We start from the raw sequence: 14,634 nt of genomic DNA on the forward strand, positions 1-14,634 counted from the left end.
AACTTACATTGTAAATATGTATAATGGGGAGATATTTCTTGTACTTAACTGTAAATTAGTACCGTCTTCCTTGTTTTACTATAAATTGTCTGTAACTTTCAAAATATGTAGGTGAATAGATTTTAAAAATGTCTTTTAACATCATAATTTTAGGAACTTCCATGTTTGTATAGAGGCCATCACAAAATCGTGAACAAATAGTTCTCTGAGTGTAGCGGCACTGCCGCCAGGCCGTTACGGCTATCCGGCTATCACTGTGGGCTATCCATGGAAGTAATAAGTACTTACGTAAATACTTATTAATTCCATGGGGCTATCCTCATGATCAGACTTCAGTGGTGGCACGAACTCTAGAAATCAGTTTTGCTATCTGTGTTTTTGAAAGTTGGTCGGTGGCATAGAGGTTTTAAAGTAGGTAGGTACCTACATAACTCCTCCTTCTCCTACCTAATACTAATCTAATCTAATAAGAATCCTATCTAGATACTTGAGGCAAAATCGTAATGAATAATGTAGAAAACCGACCCTCAACAGCAGATGACGTGCATTTCCATGGATTCTGCTCTCTGAAGTCTTGTCGGCTCCTCACTTCAGGGAATAGCATAATATTACCTTTTGCTGGGTTCTAATACCTGTCTATATTTCAAATTCAGTATTAATTCAGCCAAACTTAAGGGAAACCGTGGCAAAACCCTACAACATGAAACTGCACCACCTAGCGGTGTGATGATGGGAAAGGAAGTTGGAAGAACAACGTTGGATAAAGGACAACAGTGCTTAAGAAACGAGGGTTTTTTTTACTCTGTGATATGCGATACAGCCTGCGTGTCAGTTACGTCAACGTTAACTGTCAACCGAACGATACGTCAAAACAGAAAAATAAGTTCATGTTATTTTTTATTGAATTTCTAGTGAATTTGTGTTATTTTATTATTTAAGAGACTGAGAATCGATTTTGTGTTATGTGGGATATGATGTGACATGTCTGATTCGTTTAATCTAGACATTGCTTCGGATAGTGTGAAAAATATAGTGGACAGTCTACGTTGTTTCATTTGGTATGTTTGCATGGCATCAATAAGCTTTTAAACAAGGTCCTATGTCCTACTTTCTCGCTTTACTGAAGCTATGGGTCTTTTCAGTGATAAGCTAGAAGGTGGTCGCGTGCGCTACCCGTGCGGCGACGGGGCGTGCGTGTCGTGTGCGGAGTGTACTCCCTACTGCCCCGTGTGCTCCCCGCCGGTGTCCTGCGCCCACGACCCCGAGCCCGCACCGGACCCCGTGCTTGCCAGGCGCGCGCAGCATGCCGCCGAGTTACTCAGTGCATTCCAAGACACCTTTCATGTCAATGGTAAGCCATAGCCGTAGATCAGGGAAATGCATTTTGGTTGCTCTACTTTCACCCAATTATGGTAATGATTATTTTTATGCTGTTGTTACTAATGTCACCATTATTTTATTTTGTTTTCAGTTTTAAACAGACACAGAATATCTGAACAACTGAAGAGGGAGAAGGAGTTGTTCCCAGACTGCATTCAAGGATCAAATTCATACCACAACAAGCACAAGCGTGATATAACTCTGTACGAAGGCAAGGCAAATAGTAGTCCATGTAAATTTCCTGGTGAAGTTGTAGATTTGCCACACTCATTTAAAATGGATAGTTCTAAAAATACAGTGCAAGAGTGGTTAGATCAGCATGAAAGTGAGTTATTTGAATGTAAGCCACGGAAACCATTTGCAGATCTCAAAGTGAACAGTCCAAAATACAAAAGCACTCCAATCAAAAAGAGATCAGATCTCATAATGGATAAAGTTGAAAATATTGAAAATGTGTCCAGTAAAAAGGCAAGAAAAAGATCACACTTCAAATCTGCCTTATCTGCTCATAAAAGTCAATCTCTACTTGATAAGTATATGGGAACAAGTAAGCCTAGTACTTCAGGTTGGAAAAGTGTTAAGAGAGCAAAGACAGAGTTTGATAAGTATGACAAACCTCAAACCTATAATAGTAGTCATAAGAAACATAAAGATGAAAGTGGTATCTGTTTAGATGATGAGACTATAGTGATTGAAGATAGCCAGAGTGTTATTGTTGATAAGGACAAGCTGGCGTGGCTGGCAGTCCTTGAGGCTAATGAAAATGAAAGCTCCTACAGGGAGTCAGCTAGCAGACACTTTAGTCCTGAAGCTTGTGAAAGGGAATGTTATGTTTCTGTAGAAAGAATGAAAACAAACAATGCCCCTATTGCCAATGCCAAAACTGCCATTGAAGTTGCAAACAAAAAACAAAAAGTGCCATTTTTTATGAAAAGTAGTCTTGTACAAAAACACAAAGTCTGTGATGATAAACTACATGTAGCACCTGAAAAGTATAAGTTCAAAGATGTGTCTATAACAGTTGAGAGCAAGAGTTTGATTACCACTATAACAGTATCAAAATGTGATTCATCCAAAGCAAGTGATATCAGCATGGTGTCTAAGCTGGTCCAGACAGATGACAGTGGGTTCAATGATGGATCAGTGACAAGTATTGATGAAAGCAAAAGATTTGAAAAAAAGGCTGTGAATGCTAAAGTTGATAACAGCAGCAGTGAAGATATATTCACAGCAGAACCTGTAGAAGTGGCAAAGCAACAGAATATAAGTAGCATTGTGATTGACTCCAGTTCTGATTCTGAACAAGAAGAAGCTAGTATCATTGTAGTAACAGCTGATGTACATCGATCCAATGATCACATGTAAGACTGCCCACCTTCTCCTATAAATATGCTATATTCTATGACTGTTGCTTCAATAAATTAATTTGCTTGTTAAATTAAATATAGTGGCTTATACATAATATAGTGAAAACTATTATTATAGGTTTATGATTTCCATTGCATTGCAGCAAGAAAAGGATTCTGAGAGAAATACCAGTGACTGAGAATAGACCGCGACCACCGAAAAGAGGGTGTTCTCCACAAAGCAGTGGTTCTTCAGATAAGGAGAACAGAGATCCCAACACTATGAAAAAAATTGGAGCTGACAAGAAAATTGTAAAAAAAAAACCAGTGATGAACAAACGCAAATGTCTCGGGGAAATTGTTAACAAATAATTCCTCATCTATTGATGATTTAATTAAAATAATTACCTATCAAACCTCAACAATAATTAGTTGTAGGTACTAAGATTGTGTCCTGTTTTTAGCTCATCAAAATAAGTTAATTATTCAGGTTCTCAATTTGATTACACTTAATATTTTACATAATTTATATTAGTATTAGAATCTCGATTATTTATTAAAATACAATCTACAGATTAATTGTTTTCATTGGTTTTGTTACTTTGTTCGCAACTAAACCCTTTGGTGAGGAAATATAATATCAAACGGAATATATCCACCAACATTAATTTGAAGCTAGCTTGCATAAGGAATAAAAGACAAAGCTCGTGAGGTATCATTGTATTGTAAGCGTCATTCGATCGTTCGTTCACCACCATCCGGATCCGGATCCGCCTGAGGACCACCCGGAACCACCGCTGGGCTTCCAGCCGCCGCTGGAGCCGCCGGATGACCAGCCGGATCCACCGGACGGCCATCCGGATCCACCGGAGGACCAGCCAGATCCACCTGACGGCCATCCGGATCCACCGGAGGACCAGCCGGACCCGCCGCCTGACTTCCATCCGGATCCCGAGCCACCGGATGACCAGCCTCCGTGGCCGCCGCCGCCTGTAACGGAAAATTCGGTGAGTTGAATGAATTATTTATTTCATTATGTTCTAGTTTCTAGTGGTAGTAATGCAACGGTGTTGATGTTGAGACAATACAGTGGAAGTACCTATGTAAATGTTGTAGACCAAAGGCATGTTACGTTAAAATATACCAAAGCCAAGTTAAACCGCAGCCAACTGAAGTATACCAACCTACTGTATGTAATTTAAGTTTAGCGCTATTTGAACTTATTGATATAGGTAGGTACAGGTAGTAAGTATCGTGTTTTATGAAGCAGTTTGTGTTAATATTGCTTGACCCTCGATTCAATGAGTTCGGCAGCTAATGCAAACCTCACAGTTCAAATTAGCATTAATGACTAATAAGTCTACACATCATAGCTGTAAGTAGTCACGTTAAATTGATTAGCTTGCTCATCGCAAGCATTTGAGGTGCATTTTAGATTGTAGTTCTTAAGCGAGGTTTTAGCTGAAGGCCTTGAACTGAAGATGACCAAAACATAATTATAGGTGGTGATGCATCGCAGCGTGCGATGAATTACTTCGCTTAATGTGGACGGGTGGGTTGCGAAACATGCTCTGTGTACCTACACCACAGCGGTCAAGACTTTGAGATGGGATGCGGACTAATCGAATGTTAAGCGGCCTTTACACGATAACTTCTGCTGGACCCTATTGCTAGTCATGTGTAAACACGTTATATGAGGCTATATTTACAAGGGTGCATTAGGGCAAGATCCTTCACCTTCACCTAGTGAAAGCATTTATCTGTATCATAGACCGTGGCCAGCTCTTTGTGTTTCGGATGACCCCTTGAGTTCAACCTTCTGCGGCTAACAACTTTGACCTCGGAGTGGGATGTTAAGATCACATCACCGATTAGTCTATTGTTTGATCGCTTTACATTATGTTCTTATTTAATTTGGATTAAGTTTCATTGGTTGGTACACGGTTCAAGATGTTATGTGTAATCCGAAGTTTAAGTACCTCCTTTAAATCTTAAGATATATCAGATAAAAGCACTGCGATTCTTATGAAAGTTACGAAATAGTGTGGAAGTAGGTACCTAAGTGCAACGTTCCCATCCAATTGTAAATAAAGATAAAGCTGTGAACTTTAGGCTCCTATTCGCATCGCATTGTTTTTGTAAAACGAATAAGTTGCAATATGTAGCTGCACCTCTCGTTAGATTAGATAATCTTGTATAAACGAAAACGAATGTAGTGTTTGCAGCTAGAACAACAACTAGGTACAATCTTTTATGTGCGTTACGCAAGTTTGAATGCATTGGACATGAACTCATCTTGGTGCATTATATAAAAATTCTGTCAATTGATTTAGATGATAGGTAAGCTGACTCGACCGCTCTAGACTAGGATAACCAGGAAGTTAGTCACTAGTTCTGCAACTTTCAAAAATAAGTCAAAACGGTTACTGTAAAATTGAGAACTTACCGTATCCGCCACCGCCTCCAGAGCTGATCACCTTGATGATCTTCACCTCTGTAAAGGAAGGGTAGTTCGTTATTAACAGTTGTTACCTACATAATTATATGTATGTTCAAACAACAAATACCTACTTATGTTAAATTTGACAACATAAACCACACACTATGTTCTCTCTCGGTCAGATATTATGTACGTTAACACATCATTAAGTGACCACACAGGCTTAAAACGAAAGTGTCATCCTGTAGTGTTGCTTAAGTTTTGGTTAGTGTACTTCATGAGGAAGCGATAAGAGAATGAGGACATAGACTCACGGCTGCCACCGCCGTGTCCGCCGCCGTAGCCGCCGCTAGACCAGCCGCCGCCGCCGCCGCTGGGCCAGCCGCTGCTGCCTCCGCTGGACCAGCCACTGCTGCCGCCGCTGGGCCAGCCGCCGCCGCCTCCACCCAGCTTCCAGCCGCCTCCACTGCCGCCCGACGACCAGCCGCTGCCGCCCGAGGGCCAGCCGCCGCCGCCGCCGCCCAGCTTCCACCCGCCGCCGCTGCCGCCTGACGACCAGCCGCCGCCGCTGCCGTAGCCGCCGCCGCCGCCGCCCGACCAGCCGCCGCCGCTGATGATGCCGCCGTGAGCGGCCGCCGCCAGGGCCATTAAACACACGAATACCTGACGAAAATAAATAAATTAATTAAGGATTAAAATATGATTTCACAGATGTTAAAACATTGCGATTGCGGTCAGATCTTGCTAATTTCAGGGCTTCAAATTACCAGTGGATTAGTCGATAGATAAAATTGTTTCGCAATAGGTAAACACCACAACACTGGAATCTGATAGCTGCGATTGCAAAATCTGCAGGACATAAAGACTCGTCCTTGTCACGGGCACACAGTAGGCAGTCAAATAAGGCGTTTATGACCGCAACTAACGTGCGGTTTAATTTTGATGACCACATTACTTTTTAGGTGGTTTACTTGTCTAAGGTTTTAGGTCACAATTATTTATTCAAAAATAGTTTAAAACATCTTAAGATTATGCCAATCACGCAATTATCTGAAATCCTGAAGCTGAACAGAAAATTGTGACCTATTTATAGAGGCACTTTTTAGCGTGAACTTTTTTCGTAATATGCTAGTTACCTTCATGCTGAAGCTGGTAGGTAAGTGATGTCTTCAGAATGTTCCTCTCGCGTTTATATAGTAGTGTGGGTCTCCCACCGCGGCCGGGCAGGGTCGCGGCTGCGGCGAGCGGCGCCCGCGTGGCGCAACCTTTTGTCCCTCGCCACTGTCAGAGGAGACCGAAATGGCCGGATGCGAATAGATTCACTATAAAATTAGATTATTTGCAATGCGATTTTTATTACTGTAATTACACATAATGGAGATGATCGATTGATTTCGTAATTTGGGAAAGGTTGTAGGAAGGCAATCGAAACATTAAGGAGGACCGTCCTCTAGATATTACGCTTGGGTTCATGTAATAATTAGATTAGGTACGTATATTTCTTTGTATATTTATATAAATCGGTATTTCTCTGTTGCTAGGCAGGTACGGTGTACGTAGATACCTAGGTACGTACGTGGTTTGAAATTACTGAATCGATTTTACGCAGTTTTCATTTATGATTTTCATCTAAATACGATATGAGGATAAACTTTGAAAAACTTAGTTATTTGGACCACGGGTGGATAATTAACGTTTTTTGACTACACATAATAATTTGTTTTTGTACCTAATCATACATATCTATTACCCTGAATGAACCATTTGTACTTAAACTTAATTTGCAGGTAGTTAAATTACGGAAGTTTAAGAGGTCACATCACATCATCTACTTAATCATACCGTAGGATCCGGAAAATAAACTTAATTGATATATGGTTGCATGCACTCATCACTCAAGAAATGGTACCTACTACATATTTTTTAAAATGAAATTGGCCAAGTACGTGTTCGAATCTAATGAAGGGTTCCATAGTAATCATAACCGTAACGGGACAAAATTGTTCCTATATTTTTGAAAATGTTGTAAAGATGTCTGAAAATCGAAATATGTACTAGTTGCTAAATCTGGTTGAAAGCTTTTGTAGATTTTTAATTTTATCATTGACATAAAAGTACGGTATATAAACATAACTATAAATCCCTGAAAACAATAGGGCAGTTTGCTATAAGTAAGAGGCTATAGTCCTCCTCGATAGCAATAAACCGCTACGTCAAAAGCTGCATCCCCACCGACTGCAGCGTGTCTCGAGGTTCGCACATGCTTCGAGCCAGCATCAATGAACCACTCACAACGAGGCAGGCTCGGCTGATGCAACGTACGCCCAAACCTCAGCCCAGACGTCCCCGACGCTACGGTTTTTTTTTTTTTTTTTTTTTTTTTTTTCTAAATGAAACCTATTTACTGAAGTCGGCCATAAGGGACTTATTCAGCTTTACCCTAACTGTGGGGGAGGCGCCGATAGGCGCCTTCACCCAGTTAAAAAGAGAGACCTACCTAAGTGACCCGTCACCAGATGGAGGTGGTGAGAACCGGCCAGGAATGTACCTGACGCGGGTATAGTACCTGTTTTGGTGGAGAAGGATCCTAGCCCTACGATTCGGACCGGCAAAAGGCCGAGTCCGAGTGTGAGTCCCTCCCCCGGGTCTGGGGCGGGGTGTGTAAAAGTTAAGTGGGACAGTTGCCGAGGCAGGGGTCGGGGAGTCAAAGGTTTGCAACTCCCTAATACGGACAGTGATCTCATCGTCCGGGTCACAGAGAACGTGTCTCGGACGACGTCGCCTCTGTTTGAACTCAGGGAAAACGTGATAGTTAGCCGGTTGGCTAATTAGTGGGTTCGTGTGATTAACCGCTTGGTCGAAGTAGCGGTTTGAGGAGACTTTGAGATACTGTCGGATAGTAGGGATTTGCAAATCTTTGTGCAAGTTGAAATTGCGGACGTACCAAGGCGCGCCTGTCGCCCTGCGCAGAAATCTATTTTGGATTGCTTGTAAAGAATTGATGTATCTGTTCGAAGCATGAGCAAACACTACGCTAGCGTAGGTCATGACGGGTCTTATGCAAGTTAGATAGAGTCTCACTTTGCTGCGTAGTGAGAGCTTTTTGCTTCGAAACAGAGGAGTTAGTCTTCCTAAATAGAGAGAAGCTCTATTCCTAACCCTGCGTATATGACTAGCAAAAGACAGTCTGCTGTCGAAAGTGACACCCAGATATTTGACATGGTCGGACCAAGGGATAGGCTTGCCGAACAGAGTGATGTTGGGTTGAGGAGCAGTGTTGGGCCGGCGGAGAGCCCGTGAAAAGTACACTGCGGTACTTTTCTCCGGGTTCACCTCCATTCTCCATTTGCGAAACCATTCGCCGAGGGCGTTGGTTGCGCTTTGGAGATGCCCGTGCTGGACTTTGCCTTTAAACCTATCCCTTAAGTAGATCGCTGTGTCGTCAGCATATAATGCTAGCGACACATGCGTATGTCTGGGGATGTCACTTGTGTATAAGGAGAAGAGAAGAGGAGCTAGAACTGACCCTTGCGGGACACCTGCACGAATCGGATGAAGAGATGATCTGGAACCCTCGACGCGAAACTGGAAGTACCTGTGGAGCAAGAAACTGTGGAGAATAAGCACTAACCGATCCGGGATGCCTAACGTGAAGAGCTTAAAGATGAGGCCGTTGTGCCACACCTTGTCGAAAGCCTTCGCTATGTCGAAGAAGAGAGCTGCAGTGCCTTTCGGCCTCTTCCTATGGAAACCATCTAAGATGTATTCCGTGATACGATGAACCTGGTTGACGCAAGAGTGCTGGGCCCTAAAACCAAATTGTTCGTTAGGGATGAGTCCCTGAGCGTATGCTATCTTTTTGAGCCTGTCGGATAGCAGCCGCTCATAGACCTTACCTAGGGAAATTAAAAGACTGATGGGGCGGTAACTAGAAGGTAAATTTCTAGCTTTGCCAGTTTTATGTATTCCTATGACGTCTGCTATTTTCCACAGGTCTGGAAAATAGCAGTTCGCCATAGCTGAATTAAATATGGTTACTAGTAAGAGGATAAGCGAGGCTGAGAGGTTCTTAAGGACTCTGTTGGAGACGCCATCAGAGCCAGGAGCCTTCTTGCAATGAAGGTCCTTTATGACTAACTTAACTTCGGATACCGTCACGAGGTCGAGAGAATCTACTGGAGGTAAGCTAACCCTACGTCCTACTTCCTCGTCTACGACTTGGATGAATGTGCTATCGGGATGCTCTTCCGAAGGAGAGCATTGCGCCTCCAGACTTAGGGCGAGACATTCAGCCTTTTCATCGTCGTCGAAGGCGAGGGAGTTATCAGGTTTCGACAGGGGGGGCATGTCTACTACGGTATCCGATTTAAGCGCGCGTGTAAGACGCCAGAAAGCAGTGTGGGTTGGCCTAATATCATCCAGCAGGCTATCCCACCGCTCTGAACGTAGAGCCTTCATCCTAGATTTGCATTTGAGATGCAGAGAGCGGAGCCTATCCTTGTTTTCCCTACTTGGAAAGAGGTCGTGTGCCCTAGTGGCGGCGTGCTTTGCCCTGAGCAGGGCCTTCATATCATCAGGCAACCTCCAACGATGAGGGGTCATCGCAGGAACCCGCCTGGTGCAGTCAGTGATGACTGTTTGAAGGTGACCGCTCAAGGCATTGATCGCCGTATCTATCTCTACTGTGGAGTTAATTTGAGAAGGTAAGTTTGCTATGTCAGAAGGACTAGCCGAACCTAAACGCTGACTAAGCCTATCCCAGTTAGTTATGGTTTTGGTAGGAGAGAAGAGGGAGTTGGCATCTCCGAGACCCAGTATGACCGGTCTGTGATCGGAGTCAAGCTCGTGTATTACCTCTAGCTTATTTAAAGAAAGAGAAATGTTCTTTAAAAGTGCAATGTCTAAAATGTCTGGCTGATGCTCAGGATTGAATGGATAATGTGTAGGCTCCATTGGAGCCACCACATCAAACATGTATTCATCCATGAAATTAAAAAGAATATAACCGTTTGGGTTATTGACTCTACAGTTAAAAGATTTATGTTTACTGTTAAAATCCCCTGCAAGTATGACATTATTCCCCATATCCAAAAGTGACTTAAGGTCCTCAGTTTTAATTACTTTTCCTGATGGCTGATAGCAAGAGGCAATATACAGATCCGGATGTCCGGTCATAGCCAGCCTGCACACTGAGGCCTCGAGGCTGACAAGCTCCGGGGTATTGACACAACAGACATGAAGTCCACTACGGTAGTAGATAAGTGTACCACCGAGGGTGGCCGACAGTCTGTCATGCCGTATGATTTTATAGTTACTAATGTTGGGATTCTTCATGTGAGGCTTTAGAAAAGTTTCCTGCACAAGAAGGATGTCAATGTGATGATCGTTGAGGAACTTGTGAATCTGTTCTTTTTGATCTTTAAGAGAGTTGGCATTGAAGAATCCCAACATTAGTGACCTAGGTTTAGTTCTACAGGTGTTAGAAGTCATTGCGAAAGTTTATTGGAAAGGGCGGAAAGTTCCGAGCTTAGATGGTGGAACTGAGCGAACACATTCTGTTGGATCAACAGCATGCGTTCACTCAGTTGGGTTATCGCGAGCTGAAAGTCCCTGTTTGGATCACCGTTGTCCCTCCTCGGGGATGGAAGCGAGGACTGAGACAGCGGTGATGGTCCTAAAGAGGGCGGGCAGGTCGCGGGAGGCGGGGGAACCACCCGAGAGGGTGCATTCATCCGACTCGACGACGGTGCCTGCCTTGGTCCTTGTGAGGCTATGGTTGGGGGTCGAACCCAAGCGTTAGGTGGGGTGGCTACCGACGCGTCCGCAAGGGCCGCTAAAGGCGCTTGTGGACTAGGGTTTTTCTTTATAGATGATGATGAAGTTTGTTGTTGACTGGGCTTGGATTTGGGAGCCCTACGGTTACGAGGGCGCTGGGGGCAGCCGCCATATGAGGCTGTGTGTCCCAGCGTCCCACACAGAACACAACCAGGGGCCTCCGTACACTCCTTGGGATCTTTTGGGCGCGGGCAGTCGTGGGTGTGATGGACCGACGCTACGGCACAGGAGGTTTACACTATATAATGTTTTATACAACGAGATAGAGTCGTGGCTCGCTCAGCAACGCTCTGAAATTTATTTTTTCCTTATATAGAGTGATCCCCTGAGCAAGCAAAGCTTGCGTAGTATAGAAAACCCTGAGGCGTGCGGCGTGTGAGGAACACGGCTTATGATTCTGAAAAATATGATGTTATTTTTTATGCGTGCTATCAAACTTGACCTATGATGACCTAAAACACAATTAAAATTAAATTTAGATTTCGAAACTATATTGTCTTAAATACATCGCTAAAGTCATTGGAAATTATCATAATACCTACCTACGAAAAAGACGAGTAAGCATGTAGAGTTATAAATGTTATTTGTTTATTATTTTCAATCTAAAGTTATTCCAAGGTTCGCCTTTGGCCTCTGTGAGACTTAATTTTTAATTATACGTTGGTACTTGGCGATTAATAAAATAATAAAAAATGTTTGACCTACCTAAATACAATAACTCATGTAAATGCAAATGAAACGGGAGTATGACGTAGGCCCATAAGTATACGGCGCGGCGTTCTACTATTTACCAAACTTTAATGAACCTTGGCAGACATCTTCGGTTGTACCTACACATACTTTTCCTCGTTATTTACTATTAATATTTATAAAGCTTCTAGGTATCTCTAGAGATACGAACACTAGAAATGAATATTGAGATAAACACAAGACCTAACTACCATAATTCATCAGTAGCAGCAGTTAAAATCTATAGTCCCTATGACCCAAAAGTTAAGACAGCAGATGTAACGTTCAAAGTATAGGTATATGACTAGCGGTCCCCGCACTGTACAAAAGATTACATACAGGGTAGTAAATCATGAACATTTCACAAATTGATGCTGCCTTCACAAGACATTAACTTTAACGCGCACAGCCGCCAGCGAAACAGTGGGCTGGCCGGAGGAAACAGTTTGTTTCTTATTCATTTTCATAAATTTTAGGTAATAATACCCAGACAGGGCATTGTTACGTAATGAAATAATTGTTGAAGTTGTGACGAAAAGGGTTAAAAGTTTTCACCTCCTTACTCAACGCGGTAGGTTAATGTTAATACCTAATGAATGAGTAAGTAACACACTTTTCTTATGTATTAAGATTTATGATACGTACTTAACTGTTACGATGTTTTGTATGAAATCAGTACGTACATACTTAGTGGTGTTTATTTGGTACATCGAGATAACAGGTGCATCACCTCCAGTGATAGGTATATTATGGCACCAGCAGCGGCGGTGATCGTCAACGCAAACTGCGACGTCACTCATCATTAACCTTTCACTCGGAGCTTCTTTAGAAGTGTTTCTATCAGTCAAATGATCTATTTAGAAGGGGCTATGTGAATATAAAATCATGAAACAAACCTATAAGTACCTACATGCAAAATTGCACGTAATGTGTTTATTAGATACATACACGGCTCTATCAAATTCGAGTATACTCTTCGAATCCATCGGTAAAAGCGCGGGCAGTCAATACTTCATTGGCTGACTGTACATTACGTACTTACTTTTTTGGGCCTATGTACTTAAACGTAAAGTAGTTATTTTATTTTATTGTATCCGGAAAACCCTCAGCTAGTTGGACTACATGTTTCATAATTTCTTGTAAAGCTGAAGTAATAATTGTAATTAAGTTCTTTATTATATTGATGTCTGCCTGGTTTTCACTCTTCATAGCTTCATTCTGTAAGTGTAAGACAATCGTGCATGCACTGTTTCCTGCGAATTTAACGCCATGTTCAGATAAGAATAATAGTATGTTTAGGTGACATAGTGTTGTAATGTTGTAATCTGCTCAGTAACGTTTAGTGTTATAGTTCGGATGAGGTCACATTAGCTGGCATAAGTATGGTTTCATCCTTGGGCGTGGGTTGATGTACATACCTATGTGTAAAGCACCATGCATGCACAATATCAGCAATATCTGTATTCATTATTCGGGGGAAAATTTAGTCGTTCGTTATTTAAAAGTTAAGTAGAAAAGAGGCAACCGGAGGCCATTCTAGTACACGATGCATTTCATATTGTTTTGAGTGACAAGAGATTTATTAGGTACTTATTAGTAATATTAATAAAAACGTTCAGTTTGCATTCACACTGTCCAAGGCCTTGTTATTTATTAAAACTTTATTACTTATCAATAATAAAACTAGGCAGCAAGAATACTTATAAATGACGGTTAAGTACAAAACTAACGACATTATTAAATAATTATTTTACATCTTACACATAGGTACCTACATACTAGGTATATTTGTATGAAGATGCCTGGGTAGGTTGCTTGTGTTGGTACATCGTAAACCTTCACAATAGTACATACATAATACATGTACTTAGCCTAATGTATGCTGCATAGATCAAACGTACCGAACTAGTAGCCGTCTAGAAGAGTATTTACAAAATAAATAATTAAACCAAATATACAAGTATACATACTTATACGGTAAGTATATTAAGTACAGTACGAAGTAGGACTAACGTGATTTCCGGCTGAGACAGATACAGTTTCTTCCTAGTTTGGGGTCGGATGGCTGTGTGTGAGATGTCCCCACATATTATTCAATAACTATATTATATTATATTACTTATAGACCAATTAATTTCTTCATTATCATTGTGCATCATTATCATTGTGCATCATTATCATTACAAATGCAGAAGACAATCTTCTCGTAGCGAAACCGCGGTTTACATACAAAAGAGTTCAACGCGTTGCCGCGCACTTACAATTTGACACTGGATCAGACTGGATGGTTTTAATTTGTTTAAGTATCAAAGTTAGATAAGATAATATGCTTAAAATTTGATCTCAAACTATGATAGCTGTAATTCAGACTAAATTTTGCATATAGGTAGTTAGGTACCATGCAATATCTTAGGTACCTAAGTGAAATGTATAACAAAAGTTATGTCTTCGCAAATTAAATTACGTAACAATTACAGCATAAAAATTTATTCATTGATTAAAATGGAACCATATTTTTGGAGTAGTAAATATTATAAATATACCCACTTATCATGTTTCCGTAAGACCATACGGGTGAGAGGAAAATCATATCATTTTCTGCTGCAACGGTTCGATATTAAGATCAATGAAGGTATTTTTTTTTTTTTTTTTAAAGATTTTATTATCACTCCACAGACTTTATGTCCGTGCCTTTTTGAGAGATCAATATATTGTGAGAGTTTGGTTGTTTTTTGTCTTCATCTTTTAACTACTCACTACTCAATGTGGAAGCTTATAATATATATATTTTATCTTTTATATATATATACCTATATATTATTAATATTTTTTTTTTTTTTTGCACTCCTGGAGGAAAATCTACACAGACACCTGGGAAGGGGACCCAGGTAGTGTCGGCCTTTA

The 14,634-nt window shown here is 41.4% G+C and overlaps 2 protein-coding genes across 2 annotated transcripts; one reads left to right on the plus strand and one right to left on the minus strand.

Annotated features, from left to right (window-relative positions):
• The first annotated feature begins 842 nt into the window (after positions 1–842).
• On the plus strand, positions 843–3,310 carry LOC105382808. The gene is made up of 4 exons (XM_011552760.3): positions 843–1,058; positions 1,143–1,351; positions 1,472–2,741; positions 2,891–3,310. The coding sequence occupies exons 1-4, from the start codon at positions 982–984 to the stop codon at positions 3,096–3,098; spliced, it is 1,764 nt and encodes a 587-aa protein (XP_011551062.3). The 5' UTR covers positions 843–981; the 3' UTR covers positions 3,099–3,310.
• Positions 3,311–3,431: 121 nt separating this feature from the next.
• On the minus strand, positions 3,432–6,632 carry LOC119694071 (putative glycine-rich cell wall structural protein 1). Its single transcript, XM_038119543.2, has 4 exons — positions 6,303–6,632; positions 5,481–5,829; positions 5,173–5,220; positions 3,432–3,716 (listed from the first exon to the last, which is right to left on the minus strand). The coding sequence occupies exons 1-4, from the start codon at positions 6,306–6,308 to the stop codon at positions 3,475–3,477; spliced, it is 645 nt and encodes a 214-aa protein (XP_037975471.2). The 5' UTR covers positions 6,309–6,632; the 3' UTR covers positions 3,432–3,474.
• Between the last annotated feature and the right edge of the window lie 8,002 nt (positions 6,633–14,634).

The sequence above is a fragment of the Plutella xylostella genome, chromosome 12 (assembly GCF_932276165.1).
Source record: "Plutella xylostella chromosome 12, ilPluXylo3.1, whole genome shotgun sequence".
Lineage (NCBI taxonomy): Eukaryota > Metazoa > Arthropoda > Insecta > Lepidoptera > Plutellidae > Plutella > Plutella xylostella.